The sequence below is a fragment of the Podarcis vaucheri genome (genome assembly GCF_965113315.1).
Source record: "Podarcis vaucheri genome assembly, chromosome: 8".
In the NCBI taxonomy this organism is placed as follows: domain Eukaryota; kingdom Metazoa; phylum Chordata; class Lepidosauria; order Squamata; family Lacertidae; genus Podarcis; species Podarcis vaucheri.
This window is the reverse complement of record NC_138766.1, coordinates 58,369,733-58,392,099: the sequence shown is the minus strand read 5'-3', so window position 1 is coordinate 58,392,099 and position 22,367 is coordinate 58,369,733. Positions and strand designations below refer to the sequence as shown.

At 41.2% G+C, this 22,367-nt stretch overlaps 1 protein-coding gene across 2 annotated transcripts in view; it reads right to left on the bottom strand.

The window, feature by feature from the left end:
* The window catches only part of NKAIN3 (sodium/potassium transporting ATPase interacting 3), a 196,962-nt gene that overhangs the window by 49,161 nt on the left and 125,434 nt on the right, over window positions 1–22,367 (bottom strand). For both annotated transcript variants that reach the window (XM_082234055.1, XM_082234054.1), the window contains exon 4: window positions 19,361–19,558. In XM_082234055.1, the coding sequence (XP_082090181.1) occupies window positions 19,361–19,558 (198 nt within the window). The remainder of the gene's footprint in view (window positions 1–19,360; window positions 19,559–22,367) is intronic.

Below are 22,367 nucleotides of genomic sequence, written 5' to 3'. Positions count from 1 at the left end.
CTCTTCAGTCACACTTCTGCCAGGAGAAGTGCTGATTTAGGGAGAAATCCTAAGTATGGGATGTCAGATTAATTTATGTCACTTAAATTAAGCCCATACTCCATTCAGGAGAATGGCTGCTGCCGGCTGAGCCAGCCCATGCTTAGAAGGAAAACAAGCTTTTAAAATAGAGTTTGGCTTACAGTACCCTTTTTGAGAGATTTTACTTTCTTGGGCTCCATGATCACTGCAGATGGTGACAGCAGTCACAAAATTAAAAGACACCTGCTTCTTGGGAGAAAAGCGATGACAAACCTAGAGCGCATCTTAAAAAGCAGAGACATCACCTCGCCAACAAAGGCCCGTATAGTTAAAGCTATGGTTTTCCCAGTAGTGATGTATGGAAGTGAGAGCTGGACCATAAAGAAGGCTGATTGCTGAAGAACTGATGCTTTTGAATTATGGTGCTGGAGGAGACTCTTGAGCGTCCCAAGGACTGCAAGAAGATCAAACCTCTCCATTCTGAAGGAAATCAGCCCCGAGTGCTCACTGGAAGGACAGATCTTGAAGCTGAGGCTCCAGTACTTTCACCCCTTCATGAGAAGAGAAGACTCCCTGGAAAAGACCCTGATGTTGGGAAAGATGGAGGGCACAAGGAGAAGGGGACGACAGAGGACAAGATAGTTGGACAGTGTTCTCAAAGCTACCAGCATGAGTTTGACCAAACTACAGGAGGCAGTGGAAGACAGAAGTGCCTGGCATGCTCTGGTCCATGGGGTCACGAAGAGTCAGACACAACTAAATGACTAAACAACAACAACACCCTTTTTGCCAAAGTAGGTTCTGCCAGGTTGCTAGGTCATGTGGCCAAGCTAAATGGTGTTAGGATCCAGTTACCTGGTCCTACCCCCGCTAGAACACCAATTTTTCAGGGTTTACACTAGTATTAAGTTCTGTCAGTCTTAGCTCAGACAACTTCGTCCTGCGTGAAATGGGATCAGGGAGTTATGCCAAAGGAGGAGATGCCAGGGGCAGCCAGTTCCTGGTTCTCTTCCTCTGGGCAGATGTGTGGATTTGGCCCAAGAAAGATGGCAAGCAAATGGGCAACAGTGCCAGTGGTGAGTAGAAGGTGGCCACTGAAGGAGAAAGATACACACAGAAGACCCCACTGAGAGCAAAGTGCCCAAACCCTACCTGTAGATATGTACCCATTAATCTATTCAATATATCATCAAATGTTTCTAACTAATAATATATTTTACAGCTTTACTGAGATAATGCAAAAACTATGAGAGAAGCCAAGGGTCAAGTGAAATAAGGAAGTATACCATGTATTAGAAATTACCAAGATCTCAAGGAGAGTAATTCTAAGTGAAAGGGTTATTATTAGTTTGTCACAGAGCAAGGAGGAAGGGAGCTTACCTCTGCAATGCTTAGGCCAAATCCATATATTAGTTCTCATCCAATTAACCCCTCCTAATTAATGGCCAGGCTCCCCAAATAGAGTTGTCTAAAAGTGTGCTTGTAATGCAGTCATGTGGGCGACTGACATATAGGAAGATCATATGACTCAGACAGGCTGGTTAGCTGGCCTACAGAATCATCTTGACTTTGGGTAATGTGAGGGCAGAGGGATGGAAATGGGATATGCAAGGGGGGAGTGAGGAATTCCAACCCTGGTTGCAAAATAAAGCTGTCAGTCAAGTTAGGAAGGAAGATGTCAGTGCAGTAAATCTGTTCCCATTCTGAGGCCCTTTGCTGCCCATTTTCAGGAAAATAAGTTTCCTGACCAAGCATGACAGCACTCTTTCCTTATAAGGTACGGGGGGACAAACCCAATTCAGTTCACATTTAAAGGTGAACCAACCTAATCTGCACTTTCCGAAACAATATTGCAAAACCTTTCAAAATGTCTACTTCTCCAAAATTTGCAGTGCAGTTCTCCATGAAAGTAATGTGTTTGAAAATGTGCATTAGAGTAAAGCACACATAAAAATGTACATGTTAGAAAATAACGCACAACAATGCATTGAATTTGAGAAAACTGCTTTTCAGAAAGACTACATTATGCAAAACCGCATGCAATCATGTTAAAGAAAAATTCACACAAAAATGCTGATGAATTTTCAGAAGGACTTCTTTAAAAAATGCAAACTGCTGTGGAAAGGTGGAAAACGGAACGGAAGATTAGAAAAACCAGAAACTGAGAGGAACAATTTTCCCCATCCTTATTATTTTCCTCATTTAAAAATAATAATACTTTATCTTTTGTCATCACTGCTCTGCTCTTCTGCCTTTTCCCTTCCATTATGAAAGCCTCATTTTTGCAGCAGACTAGATTTGAAACTGCGCCCACAATTGCTCACGTCTGCAGGAATGGAAGCCAATGTCTGAGAAGCCAGATCATTATCAATTCCATGCAGAGCACAGAGAAGGAAGGCTCAAGAGAACAAGCTGTCACTGGGCCTACATGAAAATGAAACAAGAACCCTCGTCATTAAAAATGCATGTTAATTCATTACAAGTAATGTTACTTACAAGGTCTAACACTTAGAAAACCTTCTACGATTAGCCAGCTTTTTCCGTAAGAAACAAATACTTGCCAGGTCAGCCTGGAACGGAGAAAGAGAGAAAAAGATCTTTCAGCTAAAAATACCACTCACTGAGGGATAATGATGCCTTGTGCACTCTGGTTTCCAGTGGGAATCACAACTAATGCTTCAATTGGGAAGGAGTGCATGGGATGAGAACTGGCTCTTTTCTATGCGCTGCCCTTGAAATCCTTTTAACAAAGGCTATAATGTTAGTATATCATTAAAGGATGTGTATACTCTTTGTACTTCAAATTTAAATCTCTGCATTGTTTGCAGTTTGAACAGTGGCGGGGGAAGGGGGTGTGGCCCACTCCAGGCATCATCCCTGAGGGCGGCTGACAAAATGAGCTTTTTTAAAAAAAATAAAATATGGGCTCATGAAACTTTTTAGGAGTGACGTGGTGGCTTAGGCACCTGCAGGTTCCATGCTGCCTGAAATGGCAGCGTGGGACTTGCGTCTGCCTACTGCCTCTCCCTCAGCCGCCCTATAGCTGAGGTGGAGGCAGCAGAGAGGCTCCAAGTGTCAGAGAGGTTTGGCCTGCCCCCATGGGTGGCTTGCCCTGCCCCCGGCTGCTGGACACCATCCCACACCAGGCACCCAAGCGGCTAGCTGCGTTTGAAGCTGCCAATAAACAGTTACAGTGGTAGAGAGAGGAGGGAAAGACCACAATTTACATGGCACATTTCTAATGAAGTCCCTTGACCATTTGCAGTCCTAAGTGTATGTGCAGATCTTTGAACTGTAGACTTCACATGCAATCAGATGCACTTCAGGCCTTGACATGGGAAAAATATTCCATACAGTACATGTGTAATTATTATATACATTATGTATGTATAACTCCTTGATGTTAGTTTTAGATATTTTTTCTATTAGGCTTGCACATACCATTGCTCAGGGATTCTAAGAAACAACAACAACAACAACAACAACAACAACAACAACAACAACAACAACAGTGCAGTTTTGAAAGCTCCAGTCCACCATTTCAATTCAAAACAGCGTCCAACTTTTTCCAAACGTTGACCAAAAAAACCCTGCTCCTTGATCTCCAGAATCATCATGCAAAATTTGGCTACGATGTCTTAAAAGGTATCCAAATGCATAGCAGACAACCAACTTTTCAAACTATGTAGCAGATATTTAAATACTGACTCCCAAAGTAATTTGAGATTACAGTCCATACTAAGGCACTATCCCCCAACCTTGTGCCCTCTGGCTGCTTTGGAATACAGCTGCTACCAGCCCCAGCCTCCACAGGAAAGTCTGTACTAATATTTGTGTGGAGTTGTTTATGACAGACTTTCAGATTCCTGGCAGTTTTGTCACAGTGCTGGGTCCAGGCTCTTTCTTCCTGTCTGGGGAGGTGGGGGCTGGGGAGAGAAGCCTGTGAAAAAGTTGCATCTGCCTGTTTTAAATTACCAAGGCGTGAGTGTTCTGTGTGCTGCTGATTCTCTAAAAGAGAAGACAGATGATATAAGAAGGGCTCAGTGCATGACCTTCAGCAGTGTTGTTTGCAAGTCTGCCTCTATGCAACTGAATGACAGGCAGGCATATCAAGTGAACTGAACACTGGTTGAAACTTACCCTTTCCACTCCCTCATGGCTGCCTCCTCCTGCTCTGATCGAGGAAACTTAACAAAATACCTTGCAGGCAGGTCCCTGAGATTAGAAACTGTCATAGGCACATCCTTGCAGAGTGGTTTGTAAGCCTTCCCCAGTCAGAGCAGAAGGCAGGATAAGCAGCAATGGGGGAATGGATAGAATGGGGTAAGACATATTGTGGAATACTCTTCTGCCAGGTGAGTTATGCAGCAGGCTTGGAATTCTTCCTCTGTCTTCCTTTTGGCAACCCGCTAAGGACAGGTGTGTACTTTCACACTATTGTTTGAAAGCTCATGCTGCCTTTAGTACTGTGATTATTCCCATCCATGAGTTATCCATTCAATTTCCTGAAATTCTAATAAACATCCTGAAGGCAGATTAACAGAGTACAAAATCTCCTAACGTGCAAAGAGTATGTTTGCCAAGTATCTGGACAAGTCTATGAGTGCATTGCTCTAATGAGATTACTTGAAACTGGGATCATTTCCCATTCTCATTTGAGACTCAAGGTCTTCCTCAGATGTTAGTCCCCATGGAGTCATTAGAGAAATATGGTTGTACAATTAGATGTTTTAGAAATGTCTATTAAATTGAACAAGGTGGTATGTGCCCGTAAGTCATTCATTAGTACAGTGTTATAATGGCAAGTTGGCTTGATTGCCAATGTAGAAGCTAAGAAACTCTTCAGCACTTTCTGAATGAAACTGATTTTAATTGCCAAGTACTTTAAATGTCACATTGTTGCAATCTCTTGTTGCAGCTGACAGCATCAAAGGCATTGCCAAGTGTACTGTACTTCCATTTTTCATTATCTCAGGAGTTAGTCATAGTATAAGATTTTTGAATGAGGGTTTTTCACCTCTTATATGTGGAGCTACATCTCAAATTTCGTAAGTACAGGGACCACATTCCAATTACAGCTAAAGCGAATGTTAACTGCTGAATTCCTAATAAGCCTACCGTATTTTTTTCCTTGATTTGACTGGATTGGTCTGCCTCCAGAAAGGCATTTCCTAAGGGACCTGTTACAGTAGCATAGATAGAGATGATTTTTCACAAGTTATTGCTACAGCATTACTGCAATGTGAACATACACACAATCATAATATTGTTGCCTTGCCAGGAGTGTGGGTGATGATTTTGTGTCAAGGGCCCCCATGACCGGCTTTGCCCAAATGGTTGCAGGACTCTAAACATTACAACAGGGTTGTGGGAGAACTCATAGAAAAGCAGTTGTCACAGTGCTTCTATAATTTTTTAAAGCAACTTTAACATTTAATGTAGCCTGATCTTTCAGAGCTCTGAAGGAATTTATCTTGGGAGCTTACTGCAGAAAAATGTGCACTGAGATGGAAGGGAAGCAATAAGTCATCTAGATCAAACACTTCCCCTAAGACAAGCTATTTTATATCTAAAGCATTTTTGACGGATCTATTGATCCCCCTCCCTTTGTCTTGAAAACCTTCCAGGAAATATTATACAGCTTTCCATCGTAACCAACAGCAATTCTGTATGTGCATATATCATTACCAATAAAGTTCAGTACACTTAAGCTGCGCATGCTGCCCTTTGGCAATGTGTAATCTATGAGCAAATTCTTTCAAAAGGGCTGGTTCACACATGTAGAATCATAGCTTGATGACTATAGCATATGTGAATGAGCCATCACAGTGAAGTCTTCTTCTGCAAATAGCAGGATTGTGTCTAATCCAGCCAACTGTATTCCCACTATACTACAAGTCCTATAATATACACACCCAAATAATTGAAAGATCATTGAACCACATGCTTCTACAATGTAGCATTCTGTTTAGCCACGCACGCACTAGTGAAAGTCCAAACAAACTTAATATTTCAGATAATTCTGTGATATAAAATGTATTAATGAAAGGTTTCAACTGTTGAAACAGAAGCAGACACTGAGGGAGTTCATGCTGTTTGTTACTGGTAAGAATGTCTATGTCTGCTTTAGTGGGGGAGGAGGAAGGACAGAAGTTGATGGGATAAATCTGTCCTGCACATCTGTCCAACTACCCAATAGCAAACAGGCTAAGTGCTATGAGAATTGGCAAGGAGTTTCCCCTACCCAGCATATCCACCCAGCCAAGAGTGCAATGGTACTTCAAAGGCCTTTGGGATGACCACAGTTTGTTATGTCACAGCTGAGTGTAAGTGACCATCTGTGAGGCACCTTAGTGTTAACCATGGTTAATGCTAACTATGGCTTAGCATGACATGCAGACGAGGCATGGAATGGAAGCTAAAAATACTACCAAACAGTAAAAATGAAGAAAGGTGGTGTAAAATGCACATTGGCTATGCATTACCATAGTAACTGTCAACAATTCAACAACAGCTTTTATCTTTCAAAAAGAAATAAATCAAAATTAGAATGACTCTAAAGTAGGAAGTTGCAGAAGGATCTGCTGCCAATTGCTCTCTTCGCACTGGCATAGGACAATCAAGTGAAGGAGCCTGCACAGTCTCTCTGAAAGCACCTCGTTAGTTATATCCTTTGGTTCGTGGTGAAAAATGTCAGCAGGTATTGATATTATTTAATTCAGAAATGTCAGGCTTAATTAGAAATGGACAGTGAGAAGCTACTTAGCATAGATTTGAGACCACTGACTTACCCATTGGGCTGAAACTGTAGCCATCTATCAATGCTTTTAACAACATTTTAGAACTCACTGCTGTTCTCTGTGTTTTCTAAAAGCAGCAAAGACATTTAGGACAAAGCAAAGCATAATGGGACCATTAGGCAGATTACTGAGCAAATTACTAGGGTTTTTTCTGCATTCCTTTGAAGCATCCTATCAAGAGCACAGTGGGCCATTATCTTGAAACCTGAGAGCCACAGTTGATGAATGAGACTAGAGAGTTGACAGTGTTGAGTACTGGGAAGGATGTTTCATTTTAAAAAAAATATATATATATGAATTGCTTTGTAACAGGGAACAGGCTCCTAACATTGATGATATTTTATTGTGTGTCAGAAGCAGAACAACATATATCCAAACTGGGAATGGATTTGCATTTGTCCTGTGGATAAGTGGGGGGTCTTTTTTTAAAATTACAATATAGTTATGTATCTAACTCTCACTAACCCTCTTTAGGCATTCAGCCTGAATATGTGAAGGCAAAAGTACGTAGAGGCAAGGAGGCACATGGAGATACCCCAGTCTTCATGTGGGCAGCACAAAGATCTGAAGGTGATCTGTAAGTACCTTAGAACATGCTTGCAAGCCATCTTGAGACTGGGGATCCTCATGATAAGGCAAGTTTCTGAAGTGCAAGGAGGCCTAGAAGAGTGCTGAAGGCAAAGGGGTTTGCAAGTTCCCTTCTGACCCATGCACTAAATCTGCAAAGGTTAGGAGTGGAAGGGTTGCACCCAGAAACATTGTGTGTGTTTGCAGGAGGGTGACACCCACTATTCTACCCGCTCTTTCCTTGCATGCTCAAGCTGAACACTTCAAGAGGGCTACAATTACCATGCCTTGCACACCACTGGTTCAGTGATACTACCTAGTGAAACTCTGATGCTCCAAAATGTACCCTAGAGTTCACGGAAATTCCTACTGCCCATTTTTTTGCTAATGTTTTGGACAGAGGTGCACTTCCATAAAAAAATGAACAGTTCAGTCCCTTAACTGATACAGTTCATTAAAACTATAGTGTGGTGGGAATGGACAGTCCCTGCAGAAAAAATAATAATGGAGGTAATGCATAAAAAGAAACAAAAACTGCCTTGAGATTGTGGGTAGAACTTGAGTTTATACCAACAGAATGTGTATTAAATATGTATTTCCTAAAGTTCACCTTGTTATCTAGGGTGGTCTTGCCTTTCAGTTGTTAGATAAAAGAAACCAATGTTATTTGCTGTTTGTATAAAGTCCCTTAGCTGAGACAGACCTGCTCATGCTGATGATTTTTCAAACACTGATTTACTTAGCACATGTGCATCTTGCCCTTCCATGGAACACAGGGCAACACACACAGAGGTTGTTATTTGATCCATAGAAGAATACAGTTGCATGTGGAGACAGTGGATTACCCATGGCTACCTAGCAAGTTTCATGGCTGGGGAGAGATTTCAAACTGAGTTTTCCACATTGAGTTCTAATGGCCGGACCATAGTAGCTTTTCCTTTGAGCAAATGTATCTCTGCGCCTCCTTTGTGCTGCTGATGTTAACATCTGATCATTATCAACGTAGGATGCGCACGAGAGGGATTTGCTTAAATGGAAGGAGCATTCAGACCATTGAAGGCTTTTGTTTTGTTTTTACCATTCACATTACGAATCAATTGAAGCAAGAGCTGCTTTAAGCCTCCTGTGTAAAGAAGTCATTTGTTTCTATTCTCCAGATCCCCAGTCAGTGTTGCCAAGAATCATCTAATATATGTCTGCTAATATATGATTATCACATCATCCCTGCCTCATAGTCAAAGAGTAGCTTAATCCACCTCTGTCTGCTCAAACCCTCCCCATGCTGCCATGTGCACAGGAGACACGCTTGGAAAAAGCACGCACCTCAGAGTCAAACTAGATGACTTGTTACATGTGTGAATGCATTAATGTGCATTTCTGTTAAATAACAGTGTTGGGGGAGAAAAAGACTTGGTGCATAAGGAGGGACTGAAGTGTAAGGCTGAAACGCATGCTACCAATCACATATACAGAATTTTATAATTATATGATGGAAGATGAAACTTTGTCAATGTAAAAAATAACACACACACACTCCAAACAGTAGAAAAATTGCTACAACTGAATCCTGCTGCAGTAGTCTGGCTATCCCCAAAAGCGGGATGGGGAATGCAATTGGTTGTTATGGATTTTTCTTCTTCTAATATTGGAAAAGAAAATGGAGATGAAGTGACCTAATATCTTCATGAATTTAATTTAACACAGGTATGGTTAGAACACTTGGAAGACTCCATTATTCCTGACAGGTGTAAATGTTCTGACTGCATGTGAGATGCAAACCTTCCCAATGTGTTTGATCTTGCTCCCCACACAGCAGTACTTCAATTACAAGGCAAAGGTATTCTAATCATTAGAAAATTCATCAACTAAGAAAAATGCCTGAAGTGCAGATTTCAGCCAAAGTTTGGAAGAAGAGAAATATGAGAGATGAACGGCAGAAAGAAACACAAATCTGAATTGATATTCTCTTCCTCACGAGGCTCTCTTTCCAAGAATGAAAGAAATCCGCACTAAAAAGATTTAGTTTTGCAAGGAGACATGAACCATTTTGCCAGGGAAGTGCTTTGCATATGCTATAGGTACAGGCAATGCTTCATTAAAGTATTACTGTTATGATCAAGCATCGCTCAAAACAAAGATATAAGAGTGGCTGCACTGCAACAGGAGCTTCAAAGCTGCCTTGCGAATGTAAGGAGAATTTGCTCTTCTGCTTGCTCAGTTTGCATTTTTAATTTTGTTACAGGAAAGAGAGAATCAAAGCACCCAGTCAGTCCTTTGAAAATGTTCAGTTCCCATAAAAGACTCAGCATGTATTTATCATACAAACGTCCTCCTTAATTTTCTTATGCCTCAGTCTACCTTTCAATCCACTTGAAATATTTAACATCTTTCTTACAAGAAGAACTGAATGCCGCAGTCAAAATACATTTTATCCTTTTTTACTAGATGAATGGACCTCAAAGTGTCAGATAACCCTCCCAAAATGTGCTAAGGAACAGGTCACCTACATATAAGGTTGCCAACTTCTGAGTTTTTCTTTTTTTAAAAAAGGTCTTCTTCTTCTTCTTCTTCTTCTTCATCATCATCATCATCATCATCATCATCATCATCATCATCATCATCAAAGTTGTATACCATACTTCATCTGAAGAGCACCAGTAACACCCCCCAACACATTTAAAAGGACATAGAATGTTAATCAGCCAAAGAGATGTTTTCGCCTAAAGATATGTAATGTAGGTGCCAGGGGAGAACATTCTACAAAAAGGCACCTGGTGGGGTCTGGTGGGGACTCTACAGTACAGACAGTCCTGTCCTCCATTACTCCAGAAGGCAAGACTAGATCTAATGGGCTTAAGCTGCAAGAGGGCAGATTTTGGCTGAAAATTATGAGAAACGTCTTGATGGCATGCAAAGTTTGACAATTTTGTCAATTATTTAGAATTGGGGCAGTGCGGTATCCCTTGCTGGAGTTTTCAGAGCAGAGGTTGAGCAGCCATTTGCTTGAACTTTGGATTTCCTGCATCAAGGGGGCTCAACCAGACAGCCTACAAGAACCCTAATAAGAATATGAGAAGGTCTCTACCGGAAAAGGCCAAAGGCGTCTCTGGTCAAGCATAGTGGCCAACCAGATGCCAACATGAAACTCACATGCAGAACTCTTTCACTTTTCATCCCCAGAAACTGGCATTCAGATGTATACCACCTCTGATACTGGAGGTAATATAAACTTCATGACCAGCAGCCATCTCTATGATTCTATGACAGATCAGGAGGCAGCGTCAAGTAGTAGACCTCAACGGGAGCACAGGCAAGGGCTGTGCAATACCCAAGAGAAGCTAGAGCAAGGCACATGTTCAGTAACATGAATTTTGAAATGCCAGTCCCAGCTCTAATTTTTCCTATCCTTTCAAGATTAAAATAACACCACTGAATCACTTGAGATTTTGCAGTCAAGAGCAAAGATTTCTTTCAGTAGTGTGGGGTTACTTTCATTCCAGAGGCATTAGCAGAAGAGCTAGGAAGATACAAAGTCACTTCACGATGAAAAGAAAAATGTCCTGTCTGTGCAGACACAAGTGGAGGTGGCTTTTCATCAGTGAATTTCCTTTATCACATATACAGGTACTGGCCTTGCCCCCCATTTTCACCTCTACGCTAGATCAGATGTAGTCTTCTGTATTTGACTTGCATGCTTCCTTACATCTTTTCCCCAGTGTACATAGAAAGTAACATCTGAATCAGAAGACCCGTTTTCTCTAGATCATAAACCTGCTTTGTCTTAAATATTTAACACAAAGAACAACAGGTGGTGGTGGGAATGAGGAACTTCTGGCTCAGGAGACAAATGCAGCTCTAGAAGTCTCTTTATCTGGTCTTTCTTAGGACCCTCCCTGGGTCACAACCCCTCCCCAGCCACACGGCTTACTGGTCCGGCTTTGCACCTTCCTTGGGTGTTTTTGATTGGCTGCAATGAGTCCTTTGAACTCTGATAATGCTTTCTGGATGGAGACAGAGGATGTATGCAACTGTGCATAGAAAGAAAAGAAGACTGAGAGGTGATATGTTAGCCAGCCATCTTCAAATAGCTGAAGGTCTGTCACGTAGAAGATGGTGTGAACTTGTTTTATGCTGCTCCAGAGGATATGGTCTCCCTTGGGAGGCGCTGGACTTTCCTGCTTGGAGGCTTGCCAGCATAGGATGGTAATCTGTCAAGCAAGCTTTAGCTGTGATTCCTGCATCGCAGGGCCTGGACCAGATGGCCCCTGGGGTCCCTTCCAAATATCATAGAATTGCAGAGTTGGCAGGGAACTGAAGGGTCATCTAGTTCAACCCCCTGCAATGCAGGAACCTCAACTATAGCATCCATGACAGATGGCCATCCAACCTCTCCTTCAGCCACCAATGAAGGAGAGTCTACAACCTCCTAAGGGAGACCATTCCAATAGAATTCTAAGAGTCTATACCTAGCCTACTGTACAAAAATCTTCCCACTTCTGTCTCTGGTCCTGACCACCACTCTCATGTGATACCTGGAAGGTAGCCCAGAAGAGAATGTGGCCCTTTACGTAAAAAGAGAGAGGAAAATGTACCCTTCCTCCTTTAAGGCATGAGAAATGATGTAAAGTTCCCCAAGGAAGAGCCTCACTAGCTCAAAACATTTGAATTATTTTTATTAGAAGTGTTTTTCTGAACACCTTTGCTGTCTGTAAAACAGATGAAATGTGTGTTGGGATTGATACACTAGGTGTGCTAGAGGTACAGTCCAATGCTCACTTGCTCCACAGTAGGACATACTCCTGAGTAAATATGCACATGATTGTCAGGACTGTGGCTTTTGTCTGCAACACACACACACACACACACACACACACACACACACAGACACACGGGTGGGGAGATTATAACAATGATCACCCTAGAAAACTAGTCCAGCTCAATCTTCATCTCTATTATACTACATTCTTTTTTTTAAAATGTGGCCTTAGTTGCATGTAATAGAAAGTTCTATTTGGTAGGTAGTAAAGCTGAAGCAAAAATAAACCAATTCTTGCTTGCAAAAGACTTAATAGGGACCTGTGGAGCTAGAGCTTTATTGCTAAAGACTGTGACTTTTAAAACACACACATCAGCAGTTTTCAATCTACACATTCCCAAGCTGCTAATGAATCTTTCAGAAACCCATCGGCTAAATGAAATAGTCATTCCTGTGACTGTCAGTCAAGTCTTTTCATTGGAACTATTATAAATACAAGGTTTCATTTTAGATGGTCTTTTGTTCTGCTTTTTCATGGCAATCTATTTGTTCAGTGCTGTTTTGCTTTCCTGAGCTCTTCCTAGGCCTGTTATTCGTAGCCAACAAACACAACAGATGTAATTAAACTTAATTAAAAGGGTAACGAGGAACATATTTTGTGTACAAATCCCCAAACACTGAATTGCTGTGTATTGTTTTTAAGAAAGCAGTGGCAACATTAATTACCTATCATGCTCAATTTACAAATTAGAAACTCTGGGCGGCTTCCAAAAGAATATTAAAATACTATGATACATCAAACATTAAAAGCTTCCCTAAACAGGATTGCCTTCAGATGTCTTCTAAAAGCCTGGTAGTTGTTGTTCTCTTTGACATCTGGTGGGAGGGTGGTCCACAGGGAAGGCGCCACTACCGAGAAGGCCCTCTGCCTGGTTCCCTGTAACTTGGCTTCTCGCAGTGAGGGAACTGCCAGAAGGCCCTCGGTGCTGGACCTCAGTGTCCGGGTAGAACGATGGTGGTGGAGACGCTCCTTCAGATATACTGGACCAAGGCCGTTTAGGTTTAAAGGTCAGCACCAACACTTTGAATTGTGCTCGGAAATGTACTGGGAGCCAATGTAGGTCTTTCAAGACCGGTGTTATGTGGTCTCTGCGGCCGCTCCCAGTCACCAGTCTAGCTGCCGCGTTCTGGATTAGTTGTAGTTTCCAGGTCACCTTCAAAGGTAGCCCCACGTAGAGCGCATTGCAGTAATCCAAGCGGGAGATAAGCAGAGCATGCACCACTCTGGCGAGGCAGTCCGCAGGCAGATAGGGTCTCAGCCTGCATACCAGATGGAGCTGGTAAACAGCTGCCCTGGATACAGATTTCACCTGTGCCTCCATGGACAGCTGTGAGTCCAAAATGACTCCCAGGCTGCGCACCTGGTCCTTCAGGGGCACGGTTACCCCATTCAGGACCAGGGAATACTTCACACCTGCCCGCCTCCTGTCCCCCAAAAACAGTACTTTTGTCTTGTCAGGATTCAACCTCAATCTGTTAGCCGCCATCCAACCTCCAACCGCCTCCAGGCACTCACACAGGACCTTCACTGCATTCACCAGTTCTGATTTGAAAGAGAGGTAGAGCTGGGTATCATCCGCATACTGATGAACACCCAGCCCAAATCCCCTGATGATCTCTCCCAGCGCCTTCATGTAGATGTTGAAAAGCATGGGGGAGAGGACAGAACCCTGAGGCACCCCACAAGTGAGGGCCCAGGGGTCTGAACACTCATCCCCCACCACCACTTTCTGAACACGGCCCAGGAGGAAGGAGCAGAACCACTGTATGACAGTGCCCCCAGCTCCCAGCCCCTCAAGACGGTCCAGAAGGATGTTATGGTCGATGGTATCAAACGCCGCTGAGAGATCCAGCAGAACTAGGAAACAGCTCTCACCTTTGTCCCTAGCCCGCCGGAGATCATCAACCAGTGTGACCAAGGCAGTTTCAGTCCCATGATGAGGCCTGAATCCCGACTGGAAGGGATCCAAATGGTCCGCTTCTTCCAGGCGTGCCTGGAGTTGTTCAGCAACCACTCACTCAATCACCTTGCCCAAGAATGGAAGATTTGAGACTGGGCGATAGTTGGCTATCGTGGCCGCATCTAAAGATGTTTTTTTAAGAAGCGGTTTAATAACCACTTCTTTCAGCAAGTCTGGGAAGGCTCCCTCACGGAGGGAAGCATTCACCACCCCACAAAGTCCATCGCCCAGTCCTTCCTGGCTAGCTTTTATAAGCCAGGATGGGCAAAGATCAAGGAGACAAGTGGTTGGTTTCACTCGTCCAAGCAGCCTGTCCACATCCTCGGGGGTAACAGATTGGAATTGATCCCACACAACTTGACTAGACAGGACTCTAGCACTCTCCCGCCCCGGCCCTGCTCCCACGGTGGAGTCTACCTCTTCTCGAATCTGAGCGACTTTATCTGCAAAAAACTTTGCAAAGTCATTGCAGGAGATCATGTTGCCCCTACTGGGCCCTGATGGAGCAGGTGGTTCCGCTAAATTGCGAACCACCTGAAAGAGTCTCCTGCTGCTGTTTTCCGCAGATGCAATAGAGGCAGTGAAGAAAGTCTTCTTCGCCGTCGCTATCGCCACTTGGTAGGCTCGACGTTGAGCTCTATTTTTTTTTTTTTAATAATAATTTTTATTGCATTTTTTCCAAATTACAGAAAGAACAAAAGAATAGACAGAATAGAAGAGAAAAAGAAAAAAGAACAGAAAATCACGACCATTTCAACAACTTATTTCAAATTTCCATTGGACTTCCCCACATCTCCCACATAATGCATTCTTGATAATAAAGTTATCAGCAAATTATACCCTTATTTCGTGTGTTTCTTTATATTTTCAGTTGCAATTTAAGTTTAAATCTCTTATTCTCCATTTACTCTAAAGATATGACATAATGTCATTTTTACCCATTTAAACTTTGATTCTTTCATGAATGTTATCAATTTCATAGATAATTAAATTTCATTGCTGCGGCTAACATTCCAAATCATACGGCGTCTTATGTTTCATACAACTTATAATACTTTTGCAAATAGTCTTTAAATTTTTTCCAGTCCTCCTCCATTGCCTCTTCTCCCAAGTCTCGGATCCTTGCAGTCATCTCGGCCAGTTCCATGTAGTTCATCAATTGCGTCTGCCAATCCTCCAGTGTGGGCAAATCTTGGGTCTTCCAATGCTTAGCGATAAGGATTCTTGCTGCTGTTGTAGCATACATAAAAAAAGTTCTATCCTTTTTTAACACCTTCTGGCCGACAATGCCCAGAAGGAAGGCCTCTGGTTTCTTGGGAAAGGTGTACTTGAGCACCTTTTTTAACTCGTTATAGATCATTTCCCAAAAGGCCTTCAATCTTGGACAAGTCCACCAGAGGTGAAAGAAAGTCCCTTCAGCCTCCTTGCATTTCCAACATTTATTATCAGACAAATGGTATATCTTAGCGAGCTTGACTGGGGTCATGTACCACCTGTATACCATTTTCATAATGTTTTCTTTCAAGGCATTACATGCCGTAAACTTCATACCGGTGGTCCATAACCTTTCCCAGTCCTCAGACATAATATTGTAACCAATGTCTTGAGCCCATTTTATCATGGCTGATTTAACTGTCTCATCCTGAGTATTCCATTTAAGCAGCAAGTTGTACATTCTCGATAATACCTTGGTCTTTGGTTCTAACAACTCTGTCTCAAGTTTCGATTTTTCCACCTGGAATCCTATTTTTTTATCTAGCTTAAAAACCTCATTAATTTGGGCATAGTGTAGCCATCGACGTTGAGCTCTAACCTGTGTCTGGTCAGATTCGGAGTGAGTTTTCTGCCACCGACGCTCTAGCCGTCTCAACGATTGTTTCATTGCCCTCAGATCCGTGGAAAACCACGGGGCTGTCCGGGCTCCATGCAATCGGAGAGGGCACTTCGGAGCCAAACAGTCAATAGCCCTGGTTAACTCCACATTCCAGCAGGCCACCAGGGAATCAGCTGAAAGGCCATCAACATGGGATAAAACATCCCCTACCACTCTCTGGAAACCATTTGGATCCATTAAGTGACGGGGGCGGACCATCTGAATCACATCTGAATGTGATTGGCTATCACCTGTTTTAAAAGGAAAGCCTGTTCAACCGTAATTGTGGTGTGGTTGTGCTGTGGTGGTGAGTATCCGTTTGCCTTAAGGTGCAGGTACTCTGTATGAACTGCTTTTGTAAATACTTGTATATAGCTCACATTAAAAAGACTGCACTAAAGAATCTGGGACTCTGAGCATTCTGCTAAAAGCGCCGTGAGGAATTCGCGACATATCCCCCTCTTTTTTCGGTCACCTGCAAAATTGATATGAAGTCCTTTTACTGAAGGTTCTGAGTCATATAGTTGTGACTCATAAATCTCTGTTGAGCCCACAAGTAACAGCATTTGATTAATAATTGACATGCTCCTCATTTTAATGGCTGCTGTGCTAAAGATTGCTAATTAAATGGTTGCTAATTAAATTATTTTCTCCCTTTGATGAAATAGCATTTAAGATCACAAAATGTCATAGCTCATCCTCACATTAAATAATCAATGCCTGGCAGATGCTTTGAAAACAGTTGGGAAGAAATCTTTTTTTAAAACAAATCAAGGAGACTGCACGGTGGTGGTTATGATCTACTGGCTAAAATAGAAACAGATAGCATGGCTACTTAATATAATTTCATTATTTTTAAAGGGCCAAACTATTTATATTTAAACTCCTGATAAACTGAATCTATGCGAAATAAGGAATAGCAAAGTTGCTTTCATTTTAACAAATGAGGATTCTGTATTACCAGGCTTTTACAAACAATTAAGCTGTGAATATCTAAGGTATTGTTATGAAGTTTATAAAGCCTATTTAAAATGATCTTTTTGTGGGGGAGGTTAAGCATTAAACTGGATTTCTTATGGATATTTTAACTTGGATGTTCTTGGTAATATTTAAATCACAAACGACAAGAAGAACAACATAAGATATCCATTTCCCATTTTAAAACAATCATATTAGAACATAATAAGTACCTCATTTTGTCTGTCTTAATTCCTTGCATGGCTCTGGGTTTTAGCTCTGACCAAAGGTTTAAAACAATTAGTGACGGATCTCTTTAATAACCCCAAATTGACATCTGCTAGTCTAGCAAACATGAAAATATAACCCAAATCATTATTGTTAGTTTTATTCCTGCACTTAATCTTGTAAAAAGCCAAACCATACCCATTCAAAGTTAACAAGCCAGTAAGAGTCAACAGTTGCACACAGTAGATCTCCAGCCATAGATTTCCATGGCTAAATCTGAAAGTCTGCTGATACCATCTAAAGCTGAAAGAGTACAGCAGCTACAGATACACTAATAGAATAGCTACTTCCTCCAGCTATTGCTTTGCTGCAAGTAGACACTTCACTAGTCCTTAGTTCTAATAAATTCTTTGGTTTCAGTTTGGAAAGCTCTGCAGTAGAGGCTGCTCTAAGGTCCCATGTATAATACATGGCACTGACTTTCCGAGTCATTGGGCAGAATTAGAAAAGAAGAGGTTAACCTAGATAGTTAGCTTTCTAGCAGCACATACACTACAAGGGCAAAGAGACCATTGCCCCAGTATAATCAACCACTTTCCTTTCTTAATGGGCAATTACAGGTAACTGACAATGAAAAGATGACTTTTACACTTGTAAATTCAGTTGCTTTGATATTTTGAAGCTTTCCCCAGGAAAATAGGCGCTTTCTGGCTAATTGAAGGACCTTACTGAGTCTTCTTTCCCACTCCTGGTCTCTGTGGTTTCATTTGTGAATTGGTACAATGACTCACACTAATTTAGATAATAAGGCACTATGGAGAGCCATATTATATGGACAAAATGCCTACCCATTCTAAATGGGTTCATTTCTTATAATGCTTTGCTAATTATTGCAGTCATTATTACCTTATCTATTTTTCCCCTTCTCCCAAATGACCTAGCTTTTAAAACTAATAAAAATGGTATCAGGTAAGGAAATACAAAGAAGAACCAAGGACCCGCTACAAAAATGATTGCATCAATTGGACTAAATATGGATGAGAACTTCAACTCAGAGTATGAACACATTTAGACATGATTACTCTGCGTTTCTGCATAGACATTTTACTTGACATAGTCGAAAACTGCTGCTACACCAAGGGACCAACATGCTCAGTTTACTGAAAAGACAAAAAAAAATCCAGTCTATGAGGCAAAGCAGGGCCTCTACATACTTCTTCTTAGCCTTGCAGAACAACTCAAGGAATCTTTTAATTTTTTTATCAAACCTGATTTTTTAAAAAAATTCCCATCCACCTGCATAGACATCACCAGCTGTACTGATCTACCCCTTCTTCAGGAGGATTTGCAGCAGGTGGTGAAAAATATTTCTCTTCCATTCCTAGAAGCAGGCTTATTCCTGGGCCAGATGTGCATGTTTCCCAAAGGAAGCCAGCGCCAATGAAATAAATGACTATTTCTGCATTCCAAAGAAATAATTGCGCATACCCTCCCACAAATGCATGAGACCATGTAGTTTGCATAAATGATTAAAAGTGGGTTTCTCTCTTTCTACGGATATGCTTGTGCAGGAGGTGATGCAAATGTTTTCATATGTGAGTCCTTCAATTTTGCCTCTAGGCAAAAGAAGGTTTCCTGACAAACTCAAAACATAAAGCATATGCATAAACAAGCATTAAAGTGTTATAGGAGGCAGGTGCAATCTTTGGAACTGAAAGAGAAATTGAAAATCAAGAGAAGTATCTCTGCTGCTCCCAGCTATTAGCCATATAGACATGGTGGGTATGGATGCCAGAAGTATGGAGCTTCTCTATTGATACGCCACCAGCCATCCAATCTGAAACTGTGGTGCCATAAAAATGACCTTAACTTGCATAAACGTTCTTAGATTTTAATTTAAAAATTGGCACAATCTTCTAAATGCATTTCATATCATAATCCAAAATAGGTTTTTTTTTTAAGGGAAAGATTATCCAGCTGGTGACATCTTCTATGTTTTCATATCCTCTTTTTTAATTCGAGTCAAGACAATATCTAGGCTGTTGCGTAGAGTAAACTACTGTGGCAATATGTAAATTGTATAAGGTGGCAACATAAGAATGGAACAATCTGATTTGCTCAGCAAACAGTGACTTACAGAGAGTAATATTTGGATGGCGCTGTGAATGACCTCTAGGTATTGGAAGTCAATGATGCAGCCTGTCACAGAGACATAGGAAAAATCATCTAACATCCCAGGAGCTGAAGGACGCACCACTCTTCGTATGCAGCCTGGTCCATGTTCTCGCCACCAGGATCGGTGCATTGAGATGTTAAAAGTCATGAGATCAGTTTCCTAACAAACAAAGAGAGAAGAAGGGTGAAATCTTTCTGTTACAGTGGACCTCATGCTTTTCTGACATATAGACCCAGTGCTGATGTAAAGTTTCCTGATCTCTCACATGAAATTGAGAACATATGCTAAATTTGCATGCTCTCTGACACTTTAACACCATAAAGCACACAAAGTCTGTACTGATGGTAACCCCAACAATGGTTAATGCTGAGAAAATTTCCAAACCCATTATAATTCCTGGTTTTGAATGCTGACTTGAAACATTAACCATGGCTAGCATTAATCTCAGCATAGACCTAATACTGTACTATGGTTAATACAGAAAACTAAAGTGAGAGAACAACAAACATATGAACAGGAAACACTGCATCTGCATAAGCTGTACTCAGGTGTTCAGTAAGGTGTGGGGAACCTTTGGCCCTCCAGATATTGCTGAATGACAACTCCCACCATCCTGGGCCAATGGCAATGTTGACTGGGGCTGATTGGAACTGTAATTCAGCAACCTCTGAAGCAGCACATCTGCTGTAGACTACAGAGCTGCCAAATGGCCATCTAAAGTTCTTCTTTTGAATATTTGGCAAGCACTTTTTTGCTTTTGCTTTTAGAAAGTTGCTGAAAACATTTCCTTCTCCTCTGTTGTGGTCTTTTATCCTTTATTTCTTTGCTACTTGTTCCATGCATGCATGCATGCATGCATGCATCCACCTCTCTCTCTCTCTCTCTCTCTCTCTCTCTCTCTCTCACACACACACACACACACACACACACTTGCATTACTGCTTCCTATTCTCTCCTCTTCCCCTCATGAGCTGGCTAACTGGGTTATTTTTACATTTTGTAGAGTGCCCATTGTGTCATAGGTGTTAAATAAATTATATAAAATGATGATAATGATCTGCTGGAATAAAGCCCATTGAAGAAAATGAACCCTTCAACAGCGAAGTGTTCAGATCAGATGGCCTCATTAGAATGATAGATTGACTCATTAGATTCTCATCACTTAATAGTGCATTGTAGTGCTATTAACAATGGAATATTTCTCCTCCCTTGCACAGTGTCATTAGTATTGAGAAGCTGGATATAAACTACTCTTAACTATTCCCTTTGGTGGCTGGCTATTCCCACAATAATGCAGAAACAGCAATGCAGAGCAACAACCACCATAAGACATGCATATGCTGCCATTGCATTGCTGACGATGTAGGGATCACTCTAGTACAGTACTGAAAATGGGAAAATGGAAACATTTAAAATCCAAAACATTCACATCCATAACAAACAATGGCCCCTGGAGTGCATGTGGACTACACCTCACACATGTGTGCTCAATTTGATATACTCCTCCTTCTGGTGGTTCACTCATAGGGTTGGAGGAGAATTTAGTTTGGTCTGTAGTTTTAATTGCAATTCTTGGCTCAGCCCATACCAAAGTGCATAGAAATGTGCAACTGAAAACAATATACATTTAGAAATATGCAGACAGAGATTTTTAAAAAATGTATTTAAGTCAATATTTAAATAAAAATTTCTATTTTGGATTTTTTAAACATCACAGGTTAATGCAGAAATGAGATGGGACAGACTTATGAAGGAACACGTGTAAAATTGGCATTGGCCAGAGATAGAGTGATATATCAATTCCTACTCAATAAACTTTTAAAGTTTGTTAAGACTAATCTGAAAATCATAATATCCTACGATAATGTTCAAAGTATCATGGTAATTAGATCAATGACTTTTTACTACATTCTTTTTGCTCAATATGTAATCAAGGGAAAATTACACCAATTAAAAAGAAATATTGGTCATTGGAAAGATGAGGTGCCATCGTTATAGATTAGGATTCTTTGTACTTAGTTTGAATATGCATATGGTCAGATTGTTATTCTAATCGTTTGTCAGCATTAAACTTACCTTTAATGAAAAATTAAACTGAAAACCCTCAAGGGGAAAAATCATATTCAGGCTACACTGCTAAACACACTTATAGCTATTTATTTCAAAATACATATATGTAGGACTGAGATGTGAAAATCACACTTTTAAAAAATTGTTTTAAAAAATGCAACATTCAACATTTGTATCAAGGCTACTGTTCTAAGAAAGATTATGCAACCTTACACATACACATACACAAAAACGGAAAACAAAACTGAACAACATTTTAAAGCATATAATGAAGTCTGATATCCATTAGAAAAACTCATCATCATTACTTCAGTCTGCAACAAGATGACTATCATGTCCATAACACTGATACTACTAACCCCAATGTCACTTGTCTACCATTAACATTATAAACATTAGTCAATGACAGGCACATATATTATACACAAGACCTTTAAACAAATTTAAGAAGACTCCCAAGTTAGAAACATCAACACTTTTCTCCTCCACATCTCCATCACATTAGAAGACAGAATAGTGACTGATCATATTCAGCAACTGCAAAGAACCAGCTGAGTATGAATTCAAACAAGCCGTGTAGTATTAGGCTGTGTCATATTACTGCCATGTCCGGTGAAATATGGGTACATGGACAGTGAATTTGGTGAAAGTGCATGTTGTACCAAAAAAACCCACAGCCAAGGCTACTAAGAAAGGAGGCCAAAGCTAGATATCTTGGGTTCTCAAAACCCTTATCTTCACAATTCCAGAACTATCTCTGGAAATATCAACTCTACTGGTGTTGAAAGTGCCCTCATGAAGGGTAAGTGAAGATAGGGTTGCCAGGGACCCTGAATGTGTGATGTAGCTAAACTTTCCATCAAAGAATGTGAACTCCAACACTTAGACGGCCACTGCA